The sequence below is a fragment of the Pundamilia nyererei genome, unplaced genomic scaffold, assembly GCF_000239375.1.
Source record: "Pundamilia nyererei isolate P.nyererei 1_Seehausen unplaced genomic scaffold, PunNye1.0 scaffold00104, whole genome shotgun sequence".
Classification (NCBI taxonomy): Eukaryota; Metazoa; Chordata; class Actinopteri; order Cichliformes; family Cichlidae; genus Pundamilia; species Pundamilia nyererei.
The window spans coordinates 411,521-430,136 of NW_005187505.1; the positions used below are offsets into that span (position 1 = coordinate 411,521).

The following is an 18,616-nucleotide window of genomic DNA, read 5'->3' on the forward strand; positions in this document are numbered from 1 at the left end:
TGGACTGAAAGCATCCTGACCAAGAAGGAAGCCCCTGCTCCAAAATCAAAAACTTCAACCTTGACTGAAATTTGCAGATGTTCACACGGGCAAGCCAAATGCTGTCTGGAGAACGGTTTCATGGCCAGATAAGAAATTAAAGATGTATGATGCACAATCTTTCCAGTGTCGCAAAAGAGCAGTTCAAGTAAATCATTAAAAACCCCAAATTACCATGACATTCATGCCCATGATGGTATTTGCAATTGTCTGATCACAACTGCATAAGTGATTCATAAGGGACTTTTAGAGATGCTGTTTGCTGGAAACTTGCCCTTACTCTGTGCCAGGCTTGCTAACAAGTGCTACACCTGTTTCTGTGACCCCCTGACATTATGTGACCTGAGGTAAGTATTTACTCACTGTTCTTGACACCTGTTGACCAAGCACTAGCACTTATTCTGTATATAAAAAACTATAATCTGACCATGACCTACATTGTAGCCTGCTAAATATGTCTTTAGAGAAATCATCTTCCATGAACATACTTACCAGCTATCAAATACTTACAGATTGGAAAACATGGTACTCATAACAAAAATGGCTTCATAAGACATCACATACTCTATTCTGTTTTCCCTCTCTCTCCTTGAATAAAAATATAGGTTTTGCACTTGAGCAAGATGCACTTCTTTTCCACTGCATGTGTGCCTTTACGGGCCTTTTTTCCAGATCACTGAGTGAAGTAAAAAGCCATAATAAAGCACTCCTAAAGAAAGTACTCCCCCTATAATAGGTTTTCTCACAATCTTTAGCGAGTAAACACAGTTAATAAGTGGAGATTAATCAGTTTTACATTACACCTGTAGATGCATACCATCCTCAGCTCGTATGTCTCACTTCTCCTAGAATTTTTTTCAATTGTTAGTTCAGGTAATTAAATATTGAATTGCTACTATGTTCATACAGTAAAATCAAGAAGCACTTCATAATACAGCCGATGACCTGTAGTGTGATTTACCCACATTTCAGTACCTGAAAACAATCTGAAGACCTTAAAGGAAATAAGAAACAAATTATATTTAAGTATTTTTAAGTGACTGTTATTTTCAGATTATTCCTGCGTAGAAGTAGATGTGAGCTGGTTTAAGTTGGTTTTTGGAGGGGGAAAACACTGATAGTGTAGAAGTCTTTAAAAACTCACAAAAACTGTATGTATCAAATATGGTGCACTAGGCAATAAGGGGTTAAGCCTCTTCACACTGACCTATGAATTATTCAGGCAAAATAAAGCCATCTAGTGCCAAAACTGCGGATTCTGTCATGGAACAAAAGACAGCCAACATCCAAAGAAAAGCTTGGAATGACCTTCAAGAAGCCTGGCACACAGTTCCTGAAGACTACTTAAAATACAAGAAAGCTTGGCTAAGATAGTTCAGCCTGTGTTGAAGAACAAAGATTGTCATAGCAAACGTTGACTTTCAAGCTTCTTAGAATTGTATAAACTGTTTGGAGTTGGGGGTCTTTTTTTTACCTTGTGTGCTACATTTTTCCATTTTCGTTTGCAAGTGTTTCAGTAAATCACTAGTAAAATATTTATATAGATAAAACAAAATGAGGGGTTGCTTAAGATGTTTTTTCACTGTACTATAATAACCTATAATAACCACTGTGACAATACATCAAGTATAGTTTTTGCCTCTTTTCTTTTATAATATTAATATTTTAAAAAATACTCTTGCTTGTAAAACACTAACAGTATAATTAGCATTTGCTTATCAAAAATAAATAGATAAATTGGAAATGTTGGGAAATAACACTACATTGTCAACTATCATAGCTAATAGAAATACAGTAAGTAATATAAATACTTAATTTAATACTAATACTGCATGGTGGTATAAATTTGGTAACATCACGATCAAAATAAAAAAATACTTATTTTAAAAATACATTGAGCTGCTATGCTGCTGGCATATTATGGCTTCTGCACCTTTCTGAACAGAAACGAGAATTCCTGTTACGTCACTGTTACCACAGCAAGCTGAAGGAGTCCTGATTGTTTGCCTTGCCACCCAAGGACACCCATCAACATTCTTGATCCAAAAGGTCCACATACCACTTTTAAAATAATAATAATGACAATAACAGAAAGGATTAAATATCTGGGTTGCTATACAGATGCAACCCTGCAGCACATTATGAAAGATATATTTTTTAAAATAAAAAAACTCCACATTTTCTTAGAACACGTGATGGTTTGCCAGAATCTCTTCAAGCCAGTCCAAAAGTCTTTTTCCGTGGCCTGTAAGAACTCCCCGCACACCTGAGTTTTTGCTTCAGCCACTACCCGAGCTGCGTTCCAGTTAGCCTTTTGGTAGTTATCAGCTGCCTCTGAAGTCCCACAGGCTAACCAAGCCCGCTTGGACAGTCTTGCTCAGGCACCAACCACCTTGCAGCCACAGCTCAGTGCAGCACCTTCATGGAGGTGAAGGGGTCCCTGAACATGGTCCGTTCTGACTCAATGTCCCCAGTCTTCCTCTGACTGTACTTGAAGTTCTGCCCAAGGTGAGGATTGAAGATCTCTGCCAGGCGTTCCTCCGCCACCTGATCCAACTCATCACCACTTGACAGATCATGTGACAGCTCAACACCTTTCTTCAACCAAGGGTCCAGAACGTATGGCCACAGATCTGATGATATGCTTCCAAAATTGATGCCCTGTGGTCTAGGGTATCCTAGTGCCACTTGCACTTATCTACAGCCTTATGTTCGAACATGCCTGTTATGGACAAACTTTGGTTTGCACAGACACCCAGTACAGAACACCGCTTGTGTTCAGATCTGGCAACATGAAGTCTAAGTTTGATTACAGTTTGTTCATCCATGTTCCTACTTGCACCTATGGTCACACGCTCTGAGCAGTCTAATTGAAAGAATGAGGTTAATATAGGTGGATATAAGCAGTGGAAATGAGCAAGGGTGGCTAGGCTCAGCCTTACAAATAGAATAGGAGGGACTTAGGCTACGTTTTTTGTCTGCTTGTTCACACTACAAATAAAATGCGACAGCAAACGCTCTCTAGTGTGAACGCTCAAAGCGGTCCGCATGCGCAAAAGAAGACGTCACACAGAACGCACTCCGTTTATACCCAGAGCAAACAATATTGTTTGGCTGATGACCCTTAATATAAAGACTTCCGACTTTACGTTTCCCAATTTTTGCTTTAAGTTATTTTGTTATTTACACAATAATGTAAATAACCTAATAATTATCCTTATTGCTGTCTTAGAGGAGCGGTACTTCAAAGGATAGTTGCAGATTGCTGTCAGAATCTGCAGATTATACAGTACAAATGAAATGTTCACGTTTCCCCAACGTTGTCTTCCCAACAGATTCACTAACATCTACACAGGATGACCAGGAAGCGTTCGCGATGTCTTATCGGGCGCTTCTCCGGAGCTGATAATTGGCGTCTGTCTTGTGTCAGTGACGTAAAAGACGAATTTAATGCGACATGGTCATTCACACAGCAGTCGCTTTCTAAAACATCGGATATGTATCGGATTCAGTACCACATACGAAAGTGACCCAGATCGGATGTGAAAATATCGGATTTGTGCCGTTCACACTGTCATACCATGATCGGATATGGGTCGAGAAGTTGTTCTTTTCTGCTTAGGCTGATTTCCACATGACCCAAGCCCAGATAAGTGGGAGAAAATGAATGGATAACTGTTGAAAGATCTTAAACTTTCACAAAGTTGTAGAAAATAACAGAACTGCTTTTATATCCTTTTTTGTGATGAGTAATGACTTGTAGGTCTAAATGTGCAGCAAACGGAGAACTCACATGTGAGTCCTGGTTGTTACCCTCACTTCCAAAACACTGAAGGGCAGAGGCAGCATCATAATCATTAAGGGGGGGATATAATTTTTGGCATGCACACCAGCTACTTGATTAAAATCAAGACATGTGCACGGCCATCTGCTCACATGAATCCTAACAGCCTTCAGGGGGCTGTACACCTCTTAGAGGGAAGATTAGTCTCTTTGTTAGAGGAAGTTATGAGTCATTATTGGCTATTTTGTTTCAACCAGAGACTAAAGCCTAATCACTATAGTGCCTCATGAGGCCGTAATGCTCGTTATACACTCAAGGCAAAATTGGATGGATGTATGAATATAGACGGTGTTGCTATTATTGGAACCACTACAAGGGCAGGATGACTTCAGAGTAAAGCCACACTGTGCCCTAAATCAGAAGGGTCCATCCTCTATACGGTGACCTTTTCATGACATCTCAGCTCCATGTGATCTCACTTGGCTCAGTTTCTTTTATTCTTAACTTTACTTTGAGCTGAATAAACATTTACTCTCTGGAGGACAAAGCCATCCCCACCCGCTAACATTAGGTGTGTAAATAAATCCTCGTTAGACCTTCCTCAAGGGAGTGCCTTTCCTTATTTTTGGTCATATATATGTTGCTGGAGGCTTTAGGCTGCTATAAATGTTCAGTATCAGACATTTTTTCCACTCTTTGACAAATGTCATTATTGCCAGTAAGGTCATCTACTCCTGTCCCACACTTTTTATTTGCAAGTGGCAGCCAATCAAAAAGAAAGTTAGCTTACAGGGAGAGGAGGGGTGATGCAACAACACCCACTACAAGAAAAATAAGGATTAATTTGAAGTGCGAATGATGCACAGCTACTCTATAAAGGCTCTTCCACACCGATGTGTGGCATTTCATGCATTACACATATTTTGGACTCTACTTTAGACCTATTCTTAATGCAGCTGTACACAGACTGTGTTATTTTGCAGGATGAATTTGAAGCCAATTGGACCACTGCATTTGGCAACAAGTGCACTCTTAGATGAAAACGTGCATCAGTACTGAATATACAATGATCTGGAAATGGTAAAATTCCATCATTTAAACTCAGACACACAGCTAGACGCTGCTCTGGATCAGCTGGAGTTTGTGATTCCAGGTCTCACAACATGAGCTCAGACTACCTCACTGACATGCTGAAATATGTATGAAAGCGGTCGCAATTCAGCTTCAACTACTGGATCAAATCATAAAATTCTCCCTGCTGCTGCCGCCTTCTCCTGAGATGAAGGATAAACCCCAAATCTCAGTGTCTTAAGTTTTTTTTCTTTCTTAGAAACATCAGGACCAGCTAATAATGGCTTGATGTTGACTTGCCTGCCCCCACTGCATTTATATACTTATTATACAAGTTTGGATCTTTGTCTCACTGCTCCGTGTATAACAATCTTAAAGATGAGGGTTTTAAACCTAAACACCGTATGAACTGTTAAGCACGATGGTTGTTGACAGTGGTACTGGTACAGTTGACAACGCTGCCAACGCAGATGCACCTGGGGTATGAATTTGAAAAGAATTACATTGCCACGTTTGAATGATCTCAGTCACAAGATTTTCAGAAAACCTGACTTTTGACCTTGAGGTCAAGGTGACCAGGAATCAAACTCATCTGAGTTTTGTTGGCTGCACCTATTGCATGATTTTGAAAAATCCTACTTCCCTTTATTCTATAAGTCCACTTTAAGCACTAAATAACATCTTCAAATTTGCCTTTTGTCTAAATAGCAGTTAAATACCTACAGATATCAATTTTACAATAATATGAATTAAGAAAAAAAAAAAAAAAAAAGGTATTTTTTCTATTAATTCTGTTCCACCTCTGATTTTCACTTCTAACATTGTTCCTTTTTATATGCTGCAGAAAAAGGATGTACTCTCAACATATCTACACAATTAAACAACTTGCCAAAGATTATTAATTTAATTTAATTTACAAGGAAACTCATTTTGGGAAAATAATAGCACACAGTTAACCCCAATCAATTTTTATTCCTATAATTATAGTCCAACTTTAAAGATTTCCTACTGCGTTCCAATGTTCCAGTGTTTGGATATTGATTATAAATATGCAGTAGGTGGGCAGTATTATTACCTCTCAGCCTCAGTTTTCTGCTGTCCTTGGATGATTTCAATCTGAGCGGATATTTGTCAAAGCAGCCGGCAGCAAAGACGACGGCACAAATGTTCCCCGGCAGACAAATGTCACGACAAGTGGTGTAAAACTGTCATTACAGTGATTTATTATAATGAACCATGAAAATAGCCAACCAGTGCAGTGTCTGTGAGTCTCTCCCCTCCACACAAACGTACACTCACACACACAAATGAATTAAAAAAAAAAAAAAAAAAAAAGACCAAGTTGAATAGTTGAGGATGGGAGGGTGGAGGGGGTTAGAATAAAATAAAAATAATGCTACAGTCACAGAAACATTCAGCTTTGCCAAGAAGAGTGTTTGTATTTACAACAATATTTAAAAAAACAAAAAACAAAAAAACAGTATGGGAGCAAATTGTACAAGCATAGAAAAAAAAAAAAAAAAAAAGCGAATATGTACAACCTGTTCTTGGTGAAAGCTGGAGTAACCACCTATACATTAAATTACATTTTCTACAAATAACCATTGATATTCAAAAATAAACCGCTAACATCCTACCTGTGGGCCAGACCACCCAGCCTACCTCAGAAGACACTCGTTTTTACATGAAATCTCACGCACGCTTTGCTTATCTAAGCAGCCACACACACTGAAACACACTCACACACACAAACGAGTTCGGCCTCCTGTGGCAGTGAGGCAGGTTCCCCCGAAACTGGTCTTTTTTTTTTTTTTCTTCTTCTGAATCTGCAGCGGTGAACAGATATTTGTTGTCAGACAGAGGAATAAAAAAAATATTTGTCTTTTTTTCTTCTTCTCTATACAAAAAGAGCTTTCTCTGCGCTATAATGAACCACTAGATTAAAACAAATAAATGGTGTATAGAGATGACAACAGATGAGTGAGAGGAGGAAGTAAAATGTTTAACTGACAAAGGGGAAAGGAAGAGGAAGGATATAGGCTGGAATGTCCATTGATAAACAAAGTGCCTTACAACGGGAGTCCAAACAAGACACAGAACAAAGATCCTTCCTCTCCATCACAGGAAGGATATTATAAAAACAAACATGGAGGCCAGAGAGAAAAGGGCTATGAGCACCGGGGAGAATCGTCTATCTTTATTTTTATAGTCTGTCTTGAAGATTTATTTCACTGTCCTTTTTTGTTAAAATTTTATGTCTTTTTTGTTTTTCTTAAAAAGTACCCTTTTATCCCACAATCAGCTGTTTTTCCACTGGCCATGTGTACAGGTACATAGAAAACGTATCTACAGCGTATGGTACATGCCCCCTCACGATGAGTTCTCAGGGGCTGCCAGACACCGGCAGCAAGAAGGGGCGGGTCAGTGCCACCCTGTGCTCAGGTACCCCGAGCTGTGGAAGGGGGTCGAGGATGCAGGAGCTCCACGAGTCCCAGAAGGCATCTGGGAGGCAGCGGCCTGAGACTGGCCTTGTTGAGTCTGTTGGGGAGGAGGTGGGGGAGGTGGAGGCAGTCCGGTCTGCTGAAGGGGTGGGGGGTAGGAGGATGGGGGTACTGAAGAGTTCGCTGCAGCACCAGGGTGCATCAGTGCCGGCTGAAACCCCCCTAAGTTCTGATAGTGGTGGGGCTGCATTGGGGTGTTGGTAGAGGGGGCTGGAGGAGGCGGAGGAGGTGGTGGCGGAGGGGTAAGTGACAACAGGGTGCCTCCTGAAGGAGGCGGCTGCTGCTGTTGGGAGGTCTGACCCTGTGGGGGAGGAGGTGGAGGAGGTGCAGTTGTCATCATGAGCTGATGTTGCTGGATAGGAGGTGGCTGCAGGTTGACGTGTAGCAGGGTGGGGCCAGGCATCGGGTGTGGAGGCGGAGGAGGTGGCGGCGGAGGAGCAGCTGAACTCTGATAGTGCACGCTGTGGGGAAGAGTCTGTATCAGGGGCTGAGAGCCTGGAGGATAGGGCGGCGTGACAGAGGGTTTAAACCCAGGGAAAGGTCCGGCAGGTGAGGGGCTCTGGCTTGGAAAATAGGCTGTGGAAACAGGCGGTGCTGGCGGTGGTGGTGGCGGTGGCGGTGGAGTGTTCTGTGTATTATACTGCGGAAAAGCACTGGGCCCAGTCTGAGTCTGGGGCTGTGGTTGGTTCTGAGTTTGGGCAGAGAACAGCGCCCTCTGGCTGCGATAGGGCGAACCCTGAGCCTGAGGCTTTGGAGAGTGGAGGAGGGACGATCCAGGGTAGTGGACTGGTGAGGAGGGTAACGGGGTGGGGTGAAGCTTTGTCGGTGTTAGCGGGGCCGATTTGGGTCCTGTCGGCTTGCTTGTCGGCTGGCTGGTCAGATTTGGCGTCCGAGGTTGACCATCGCCATCTTCCTCCTTCGATGGCCGACCAGAAGGTTGGACAAGAGGGCCAGGAGAACAGGGCTGCAGAGGAGACGGACAAAAGTAAGCAGAGATGAGTCAAATTAATCAATTTAATCAATGAAACTTTAACAGAAAACATGACTAAAATTAATTAAATTTAATAAAATAAAAAATAAAAATAAACTGGCAATAAAACTGGTGATGATAGCCTGACGTCAACTCACTGTGTGGGTCGGGGTCTTCTGGACACTCGGAGATGCACACTCCCTCATCGAAGGCGTATCTCCACCTTCTGTCTCACCATCTAAAAAAATAAAAAATAAAAAATACAAAACAGATCATTTAAAAAAAGAAAAAAAAAAAACATGAAAAATATAAACAGCTCTGATGGAGACAGATCTGGTTGTATGACCATTCATGGATGGTTTAAAATGCTTGCAACACATTGATAGTAAAAAGCATTTCAATACAAATACATTTAACCACAAGCCACTCAAAACACACTTAAACATTCAAAAAAGAATGGCACAGTTCTTTAGGTAAATCCAGATTGTTTAATTCAGGTTATGAGAAAACAAATTACTTTATTATTCCAGGATTTCCTGCACACCAGCTGCCTTCATATTGCAAAAAAAAAAATTCCAACTAATTTTACTCTTACAAAGAAACAAAGCATTCACCACCACTTCACTCACAAACAAACTAAAAAAAATAAAAAAAATAAAAAATAGGGAAATGGGGTAACTACAGTCTTCATGTACTACAGCAGCGCACCCCTCAAACTGCTACAGGTATTTTGGGTGCTGGTTCCTTGAAAAATGTCAGTAAACATGATCAACTACTATTACAAAAGGCTTAAGGGCACTTCTGTACATGCACGAGGAGTTTCTGCCCATGGTAGGCTGTAACATATAGGGTTTGCTTCTCCATCCTCACACCGTACGATTTCCGTTTTCTTACCTGTGTCTTTGTCTTTGCTGAGCAGCAGAGCTCGGTGGTAGCTGCGCTCTCGGGCCTGCTCTACAGAAGTCGACGATGTCCTGAAGTGAAACATCAATAAGAAGACTTTATGTACTAAGGTTTGCTACCATGAATGCAGAGCTTTTTTTTTTTTTCTGTTTACACATTTCTCTGTAGTTATCATTTCAACACATTAAAGCACACACCACTGTCCTTCTCCTCCCTCCTTCTCTCCGGTGGACTCTGCCTCCTCGTTTATCTGTGGCTCTCTTAAAGCTGCGGTGGTGGTGTTGGAGAGAGCCGTGGAAGCAGGAGGTAGAGCAGGCTCGCTGGTGGTCTCTAGAGAGACAGAGAAGGCGTCCACAGCTAGAGGCGGCACAGTGGAAACGGGAGAGCTGCACTCGGTCTTGGAGCCGCTGCGACGGGCTTCGCGTTGACGCTTACGGTATTCTAGCAGGGAAACCTGGGAAGAAGCAGAACCACAAAAACCATTAAGTCAAACCAGTAGAGGGCAGCATTTGAAGAATAATAATTCAACCTTTGGAAGCATCAATACTTCTGGAGTCCCGCTGCCAACCTCATTTGTTTGCAATGTATTGGTACTCTCTCTGCAGATTATATAAGTAACTAGTTATTTTTTCAGACTGTTGACTAATTAACTGTTTAAACTGTCTGGGGGCAAAATGCATTTACAATCTCATTAAGGGCCATTTAGTGTTTTCAGATAGCTTCTTTTTCATCTCTATAGGTCAGTAATCTCACCTTTTTCTTCTGTGGGGGGTTCTGTGCAGAGCCTCCTCCGTCACCAGCGCTGTCCCCATTCAGCGAGCGTGAGAAGCCAAGAGAACTTCCCTCCTCAGAGCCGGGGTGAAAGAGCTGCCCTTGGCCTTCGCTAAACGAGGGCTGGGAGCCAACCAGTGACCCCGTTCCTGCTGAGGGTCCTGCTGCAGCCTCAGGCCTGAAGGGGGCTGCCAGAGGCTCCAGAGTGTGGGAGGGGGTGAGGTCCCTTAAGTTTGAATTGACTGGAGAGAAGTTCAGGCCAGCTGGTGCAGTCGGGCCCCTCTCTGGGCTTTTTATCCAGCCAGAATAAGAGGAAGCACATGCTTCTGTAGACAAGGGAGCCTCACTGGTGCTTTCTACACCCCCACTATCAGGCCTGTCCTCTCCACAGTCCACCGACTCAGCAGGTGGAGGCTGTGGACTCTCTGGAACTGACACCTTGGCTTCTGACGGGAGTCCATCTGAACTAGGAACCTTGATGCAGGGAGAGGACGCCAACGAAGGAGGACGATCGGCCTGGGTGAGAAGCAAGGAATGAAAACACAACATGAACACTGATGAGACATAACACTAAGAACATGTCTGCTTAACAGACTTAAATTGACATTATGTTTTGGATTACTGGTTTATGTTTGGATGTAGCTGAACATTTTTATTATAGAAAAACTATTACAGCAATACTACCACATTTTCAGATAGTATAATACTGGAACTGAGGGAGACTGATGGTTAAAGTCATTTCCAAATTAAATATATTAGAGGTATGATCTTACCTCCTGCACACAGGGTTTTCGGTTGACCTCTGGTGAGTTCTCCCCTGAAGATTCATTCTGTGTAACCACAAACACACTTAGCCACTTTTTCTTCCTCATGTAAACAAACATGTAACGTTTAAAGGCTTATGCATAAACACAGCTTTACCTCCTGAGGGGCATTAAGCGTTGGCGTTGGCGTGCTGGGCAAGGGCTCCATGCTTGGTTCCTCTGTTCGGGGACGTGGAGGGGTGGCCATTAAGGCTGGTGTCAGCGGCGTCTCCAACTGTTCTGTCCGGGTGGGCGTGGCACAAGGGGAACCGTAGGGCGTTGAGCTCTCAGACATACAAGCGTCCAAAGGACTCAACCTTCGCTTTTTCAAAGGAGTGGGCAACTCTGCAAGATGTCAAAATGAGCGTGGCATCTATGATTTAAAGTTGGCTAGATTATTTACTGTTATTAAGACTGGTTTCCTTTACCATCATTGAATAAATGGACAGTTTTTTTTGTTAGGTTTGTAGTTTAAGTGGCATTAGATTGATCTGTTTGAACCCAGACTTACCTGGTAGCGAGCAGATGCCATTATAGGGTAGGGGGCTGTCTGAGTCTCCGTTAATGGAGGGGCTGAGGGGGCCTTCACCGGGCATGAGAAGACTTGGCCGTCTGCCTGGGCTGGTGGAGCCTTCCTCCTCTAGAGCTTGCTTCAACCATCGCTGTAAAAACAGAGCCATTATAACAAAGAGAGAGTGCACAGGAGACATTCACAACAGTTTCAAACATCTAGTGGCAGGTATATCTACTTAATATTGTAATAAAAATATAGAAACTAACCTAAATGGTCATGGTATTAATCAAGTTACCTAGATGGTGTGTAAAAGGAGAGAAGTTTCTAATTTCAAGCTTAAAAAAAAACAACAAACCCCCCAAAAAACCTCTCCTTATTCATTTAGATAGGGGCAAAATAAGTACCTATAGGTTTTAACAAGATAGCTGCTGAATGATAAATTTTGCTTCTAGACGCACTTTAGTAAAGGAGAATATAAATTCAGCAACTTATTAAAGGGAGCTTCTAAATAAAGCAGCTAAACAGTGACAGTCCTGTCCCTCGATAATATTCTGGGCGACTTCAAATGAGTTCATCCCACTGGAAACTTTTTGATGCATTCATGGAGACGGAGTTATCAAAGAATGGAAGAAATTCAAAGGCTGTGGCATTTTGGGAAAACTTAGTTATTTCCTATGTAAACAAAGATCTACTTTCCAAATCTAGCTGTTTAAGTTTTTCCCATGAGCATCAAAGAAAGGCAGGATTGCTTTTAAAAGCAGAAGTCTGTACCTTCTTGCAGGAACCAGTGGTTGGTGGCATTTCGGGTAGTTCTCGGGAACGCCGTCTCCCGGTGGGGACCCCAGGAGATGTGGGGCTGCGGTTTGCCAAGAACGGGGACAAAAAGCGGATATAGTGTTTGGGCGTGCTGTAGACCTGCTGGGAGCAGGCCAGGCCTGGCAGGGCGTTGAGCTGCGTGGCCAGCACTTCAGGGTCACTGCTTATTCTCAGCGGCCTTTCTGGGACTGGTTCTGGTGTTCGTACAGCACCACGGTCCTGCTGTTTCTCGCCTACCCACTCATTCACAAAGTGCTGTGGAAAAGAGTTTGAGAAGATGTAAAAATTCTAAAGGGTTCCTGAACATTTTTTAAAAAGCCAGAAATATGTTTCATATGCAGAATTAGACATGTGCCTGTACCTTTTTTGTTCTGAAAGTCTTGCTCCCTGTTCGGTTTCTGTCAGGTGCAGGTGAGCTGCTGTGCGGAGGACTGGTGTCGGGTGCTTGTGTGGAGATGGCCTCCGGCTCTGGCACAGTGGGTGTTTCTCCTTCAGGGGCTTCATTGGTCACAGGCTCCACAGACTCAGTTGGAGAGCTGGGAGGCAGGTCAGAACAAGTGCTGATAGTGCGAGCTCGTCGCCGCTGTTGCCCAATGTGAGTACGATTTCTTGAGAAACTTTTCCTGTTCCTCGTGCCTTTAACTTTGGCTGGCTTTAGACCTGGCTCCTCTTTTACTTCCAGAAGTGGCTATAAAAAACACATTTGAGAGTTCAATAACATCACATTTGAATTTAAAAATCTGACAATAGCTTGCTCCAAACAAAAACACACATTTTTTAATAGTACAGCTCAGAAGAAGCATTTGTGCCAACATCAATTAAAATATAAATAAAAGTAAAGTTTTTTTTTAGTTTTTTTTTTTTTTTTTAATCTGTGCTCTGACCTGGATGACAGCTGGCGAATCTGCAGTCTCTGGTGTGGCTGGAGGCTCCTCCTTAATGTCACTGCGGCCCCCAACCTCGGACTTTATGCTGCCGATTCTCTCCAGCGCCTGCTCCCGTCGTTTCTCTCTCTTCTCCATTCGGGCAAAGGCTTGCAGGATGGCCTCCATCTTCCTCTCCTCTCGTGTCTGCAGAGGGTTAGATGTGGGGCATGGAGGAGGGGCGAGGGAGAAGAAGAGAGTGCGCATAGATTAGTTCATGGAGTACTACTCCCCAGAGGTAGCGGTGCAACTGGTTAATGTGTGCTACGCAGCGAAAAGCATTTCTATCTGAGTGCAGAGGGCCATATGCAGAGCCAAGTAGAAAAAAAAAATGTCCCTTCATTTTCACAATAAGAGCAACCAAAAGAGGAGATTGGAGTGAGAGAAAAATGTAGGAGAACAAGGTGTTTTAATTTAGCTTGTACGCAAATAAATTTCCCCAGGTCCTTATAAAGAAACCATAGCTACCTCCACCTAAAACAAAGCACTCCATCATTACTCAAAGGACACTTTTGGGAAAAAAAATAAATAAATTTTTTTTTGCCTGCATAGGCTAAAGTTTGCTGTAAAGACAGGACTGTTAGTATGCTTTTAACTCAGTCAATCACCACTACGAGGTTGGTAGATGGGTGGGGTTGGCCATGTATGGGTCAAGTTTACCTCCTTGATTTTCAGTCCCCTCCAGCACGAAGCCGCCCCGACAGGTAGATGGGACTGCTCCGCTGGGTTGGCCTGAATGTTTAATAAAGAAACAGCCCAGTTTAGAAGAGACATGTCCCACCTAAACAAGGCTTCACTAAAAATGGACATGACTGGACTAAAGGATCTCTAATCATCTGGTGAAATTTTTCCAGCGCTAAGGTTACCTAGTAATATGCAATAACACTATGCAGGATATTTACAACTATAGAGCATCTTCAGGAATGCACTAACAATGCCAGGATGTAATGGCCCTTTTCACAGCAGTGAGAAAAACATTGGTGCCACTCCAAACCCATAGTCTAAGACCCCAAGGTCATGCAATTCCACTTGTGGCTTCTTTGGAGCTTTGGCTTCCAAAGACAAGGCGTCGACAAGTATTCAAAAATTTAGGAACAATCTCTTATAGCAGGACTCCTGCTGTAAACCAAAATCTTCACAGAATTTCCTAAGAACTAAGTTTTACAAAAAAAAACAACAACAAAAAACACTACAATAAAAAGGCACAGGTCTTTTAATTTCTTCTACCAAAAGCTGGGCATTCACTACAATCACTGACCAGCAGCTTATTACACCCATCTCACAAAGAGAGTCACAGCACATCATTTGACATATTCTTAAAATCTTGATCTTTAAAGTGAGATTTAAGGTCCTGCTTGTCTGGTTGTGAATTACTGGACTTCAATCACATGTGTTTGCTTTTTGTAGGGCTGCATGCAAACAGTGGCACCAATGGCAATGATGCTGTATGTAGGCAGAGTATTGATCGGTTGAAGTTTGGCTCGAGTAGTAAAGGAAACAATAGCGGAGTTCCCCACAATGAGGAAGAACAAACCGCAGTGGTAGTAAAGGGTTATTTTTAAATGTCCAGTTTCTTTGTATATATTTCGACTTCTATCACAGAGGCTAAGCTAAAGGAGCCCTAACAAAAATATAAAGAAAGGGGGAGCCCATGTTAGCAATGATTTGGCATTTTGACTCTTCCCACAGGCAACAGAACACCAAGGGTGAAGTGTTAGAATACATAAAATATCTAAAGAGCTGGGGTAGTAGGAAGACAACATAAACCCAGGATGCCCTTTCCACCAATAGAACTTTCAGTAAGAGCTTAAGCAGGCAAGATATTTCTCTCCCATGCAGCATCTCCACCACACAGATTTAAAAATGACCACGCACACCTACTACGCTTGTGACCATCAGTGTGCAAATGTATGCTTCTTTGCTCGAGCAGGGTGCCCTCTTCTGCCATGTTGCATAGAAGGCAGCTTATTGGATCTCCCGGAGTCAATAAGGCCCCGGCAACAGGGCTCTACCCTCTGCAGTCACTCCCTCCATCTATCCATCCATCCATCTCTCTGGCCAATTATAAGAACTGTACCTTAGCCAAAGATGAGTCAGCGATTTACACCTTGGGTCTACCATGTGAAACGGAGCTGACTGCAGGGTAATTTCCTGTGTGTGTGTGTGTGTGTGTTTGATTCCATCTCTCGGGGACATACGACCATTTGGCAGAGAGAGTGGTTGAACCCGTAACAGGCCATTTCAATCTCATGGCTACAATGAAGGTGAGAAGAGAGCTCTACTCAAACTGTAATACACACTGGGGGATAGTTTCAGTGTGCATAAAGACACAATACACTGGCAAGGTTGTCAACAGGCATGCGGCACTGCAGGCCTGTTCATGTTCTCACATGGTGAAGGGGCAAAAAAGAAAAAACAGGCAACAAATGAGAAAATAAGCATAATGACAGACAAGCACAAAGCCTCAGCGCTGTGAGAAAAGGGGAAAAGTCAAAGCTGAAGGAGGGAAAGCACAGTGGGTTTGAACAAAACAGCAACAGAGGCACCGATAATAGTGGGAGCACTAGCAGTAGATGAATGGTGAAGGAGGAGGCTGGTTTTATGGAGGAGAGGTAGAAGACAGCTGCTCCTATCCAAGCCCTTAGCAGACAAATAGTTAAGTCCACACCCAGAGCAACAGTGGACAGTTTTTATTTTTGCTCTTTCTGCTGGGTGGTAGCACGGCAGCGGGGGAGGGGGGTAAGCTGTAGCCCCTAGCTTGGCACACTTACCATCTTCCTCCTCCTCTCTGCAATCTGCTCCTCTGACTCCATCTCTACTTCATTGCTAACGGAGGTTTTGTCTTCTAGATCCTCAAATAACTCAGGATCCTGTAAGAGGAGGGGAGAGCGGGGTATGGCGCTTTATCATGGCTGATCATTCAGTCTGGCTACAGACTAGAAGGAGACAGGTAAGAGTGGAGGAGAGGTGAGGTGAGGGAGAGGCTGAGGAAGAACTTTTTAAAGATACGCTTAGATAGGTGGTTGGTCTGTGCACATTACACAACTGCTAAGTGGCCTTCTTGAAAGTTATGACTTTATTAGCACCCCCTTATTAAATTATTGGTGTAGCAGCTTGAATATTGTCATGTCCATTGGGTATCATCATAGCACCATGATATTAAAACCTCCTATGTCTTACTGGGACAGGTCTACTCATGTTTCTGCATTTCTGAAAGCCTGAGGCAGTCCTTTCTAATTCAAATGGGACTGGTTTCTAAACCAAATATTCAAGTCACAAATAAGATTTCCCTGAATCATGAACTCTAAAATAATTTCCACAACCGATAACAAATGAGACTTTTGTTACCGTCGGCGCCTCTGCTTGTGTTACTACTGCACATCTCTGCCAGACCAGTGGAACAAAAGTGCAGTAAGATATGGTCTGTATAAGGAAAAAAAATTAGCTGGGAGGGGACAAAAGTGGATGCATAACAGGGATGATGGGAGAGGAAAAAAACAAAAAAAGGGAGGGAACTAAACAGGATGTACAATAACAAAGAGTGACTAACAATGGAAAACACATGCACAGACCAAAATAAACCACATGCATGGACTATAAGAGTGAGTGCATTTTAACAGAAAATAAATCTAAATTAAGAAGTGTTAAAAAGGGTGACTGACACCAGGCATGTTTTGCGCACCGTACATTAAAAAGTAATCTTGCCTGGTTGTTTGAGATGGAGAGGCGGAGAGGAGAGAGTTTTCTCTGCTTGCTGTCGCCTATGTTCTTGCCCTTCCCCTCGCCGTCCAAACCCACGTTCTGGTTCTGGGCCTGGTCGTCCCGTGCCAACTCCTTGTCCTTCCGATTCCCTCTGCGTCTGCCTCCAGAACCCAGGTTCTCTGTGGGCTCTAGGTTGTGCTTGAGCACCGGGCACTCCTGGTTCCCCTTTACACAGGCACAGTCCACCTTGTATTTACTACAAAAACAAACAAATAACCCAAAGCAAACAAACAAAAACAGGAGAAATTTAGTGAAACGATCTTGTCTTGCTAACAAGCAACTGCCAGTTTTACTCCTTAACACTTACCAGCTGCCATAGTCAAAATCAAAACCGATTGTGATCTCTGTGCCCTTGGATATCGGCCGCAATGAGTAGATGTATAAATGTAACATGCCGTCCTCAATGACATGACGCACCTGAGGGACGTTCAGAAGACTATTGGTGAAAAATAGCGCTTGCAACTATGGATAAGAGTTTTGGTTAATTAAGTGAAAAGAAGCAAATTATTAAGCACTTTTGAATGTTACATACTTCAGCATTGGGAGTACAAGAGCGGCGAATGAAACGTGCTTCGTTTCCAAAGCTGCGAGCGTCTACACACATCTCCAGTCCATCAAATTTTGAATAAAATAACACAAAAGGGTATGGCCTGAGGAGAAAAGCAAGGTCAAAGGATGAGTGGGATCAATGCACACAAAACACCTCAATTTAACATCTTAAATCATCTGCCATTACATTAAGAGTTAATTTATTTGACCTGCACTAAAAACGAAGTTGCACTCAATTTAGATTGAGACAAATCCAAGAGGGAAAACCCTTTTGACTCGTGACAAGCTTCCTAACCTCTTGAAGAAGTATCCGTTGGCCTCAAACTGCTGTCGAAGCATGAACTTGCCCCTGTACTCAATGATGAGGGAGTCTGGGGCCAAGTCTCGCACCGCCTTGAGGATCTTCTTGTTCTTCTGAACTTGACTCTGGGAGACACAAACCGCCTGACATAAACAAACATCTTGAATTACATGTGAACCCCAAGAGGGAAAGCTAGTGCTGCAGACTGCTAGAGACAAGCAATGTGTTTGGGTGTTATCATATTTGTGTTACCAGTGGAGATTCACACAGTGTGTATATTTGTACCTCTACAGGGGGTTTGAAAGAGGCTGGGTGCGTGTTGTATGCCAGACTCTTGCCGTCGCCTTGTTCTTTAACACGCAACAGGACCTGAACATCCTCAGTGTACTGATTACTGCTGGCCTCCTCGTAACGCTCCATCCACGTTTTGATCTTGTTCTCCCACAGAGACGGGTGCTCTGTTGGCTCCTGTTCGGGAGCTGCACCCTGAGAAAAACAGTACAAATGTGACTCACAGCTAGGGATGGGTATCGTTTAGGTTTTATCCGATACCGGTGCCAAATCGGTACTTTTGAAACGGTGCCGGTGCTTAAACGGTGCTCGAACCGGTGCTTAAAGAATGGAGAACACAAACTTTGTCCAAAAACCTCTCATATTCAGCTGTTTTGTTTTTGTTTTTTGTAAAAAGATAACAATGTGTGCCTTTTCTGCAGCTATGTGGCATATATGGTATCACTCTTGGCTGGAAGCAGTGCTTAAACAATGGAAAAAACACAAACTTTGTCCAAAAACCTCTCATGTTTAGCTGTTTCCCACTTTTTCTTTGGTCATTTTAGCCTTTTTGGCCAGGGTTAAGGGAGCATCTGCCATCAAACAAGAAGACAGCAGCATGTAGCTATGATGATGTTT

The 18,616-nt window shown here is 43.0% G+C and overlaps 1 protein-coding gene across 6 annotated transcripts in view; it reads right to left on the reverse strand.

The window, feature by feature from the left end:
* Positions 1–6,694: 6,694 nt before the first annotated feature.
* kmt2e (lysine (K)-specific methyltransferase 2E) overlaps positions 6,695–18,616 on the reverse strand; it is a 29,482-nt gene continuing 17,560 nt past the window's right edge. Inside the window, exons 8-25 of one of the 6 annotated variants that reach the window (XM_013912835.1) lie at positions 17,993–18,193; positions 17,702–17,850; positions 17,390–17,507; positions 17,165–17,274; positions 16,801–17,053; positions 15,867–15,965; positions 13,756–13,827; positions 13,057–13,242; positions 12,534–12,860; positions 12,128–12,427; positions 11,354–11,504; positions 10,961–11,187; positions 10,813–10,869; positions 10,022–10,555; positions 9,466–9,722; positions 9,260–9,339; positions 8,524–8,603; positions 6,695–8,359 (exon numbers count right to left, since the gene is read on the reverse strand). In XM_013912835.1, coding sequence (XP_013768289.1) covers positions 7,316–8,359; positions 8,524–8,603; positions 9,260–9,339; positions 9,466–9,722; positions 10,022–10,555; positions 10,813–10,869; positions 10,961–11,187; positions 11,354–11,504; positions 12,128–12,427; positions 12,534–12,860; positions 13,057–13,242; positions 13,756–13,827; positions 15,867–15,965; positions 16,801–17,053; positions 17,165–17,274; positions 17,390–17,507; positions 17,702–17,850; positions 17,993–18,193 — 4,245 coding nt within the window. In that variant the 3' untranslated portion in view covers positions 6,695–7,315. The remainder of the gene's footprint in view (positions 8,360–8,523; positions 8,604–9,259; positions 9,340–9,465; positions 9,723–10,021; positions 10,556–10,812; positions 10,870–10,960; positions 11,188–11,353; positions 11,505–12,127; positions 12,428–12,533; positions 12,861–13,056; positions 13,243–13,755; positions 13,828–15,866; positions 15,966–16,800; positions 17,054–17,164; positions 17,275–17,389; positions 17,508–17,701; positions 17,851–17,992; positions 18,194–18,616) is intronic. The other 5 variants (XM_005740810.2, XM_013912836.1, XM_005740811.2 and 2 more) reach the window with 5 other exon arrangements.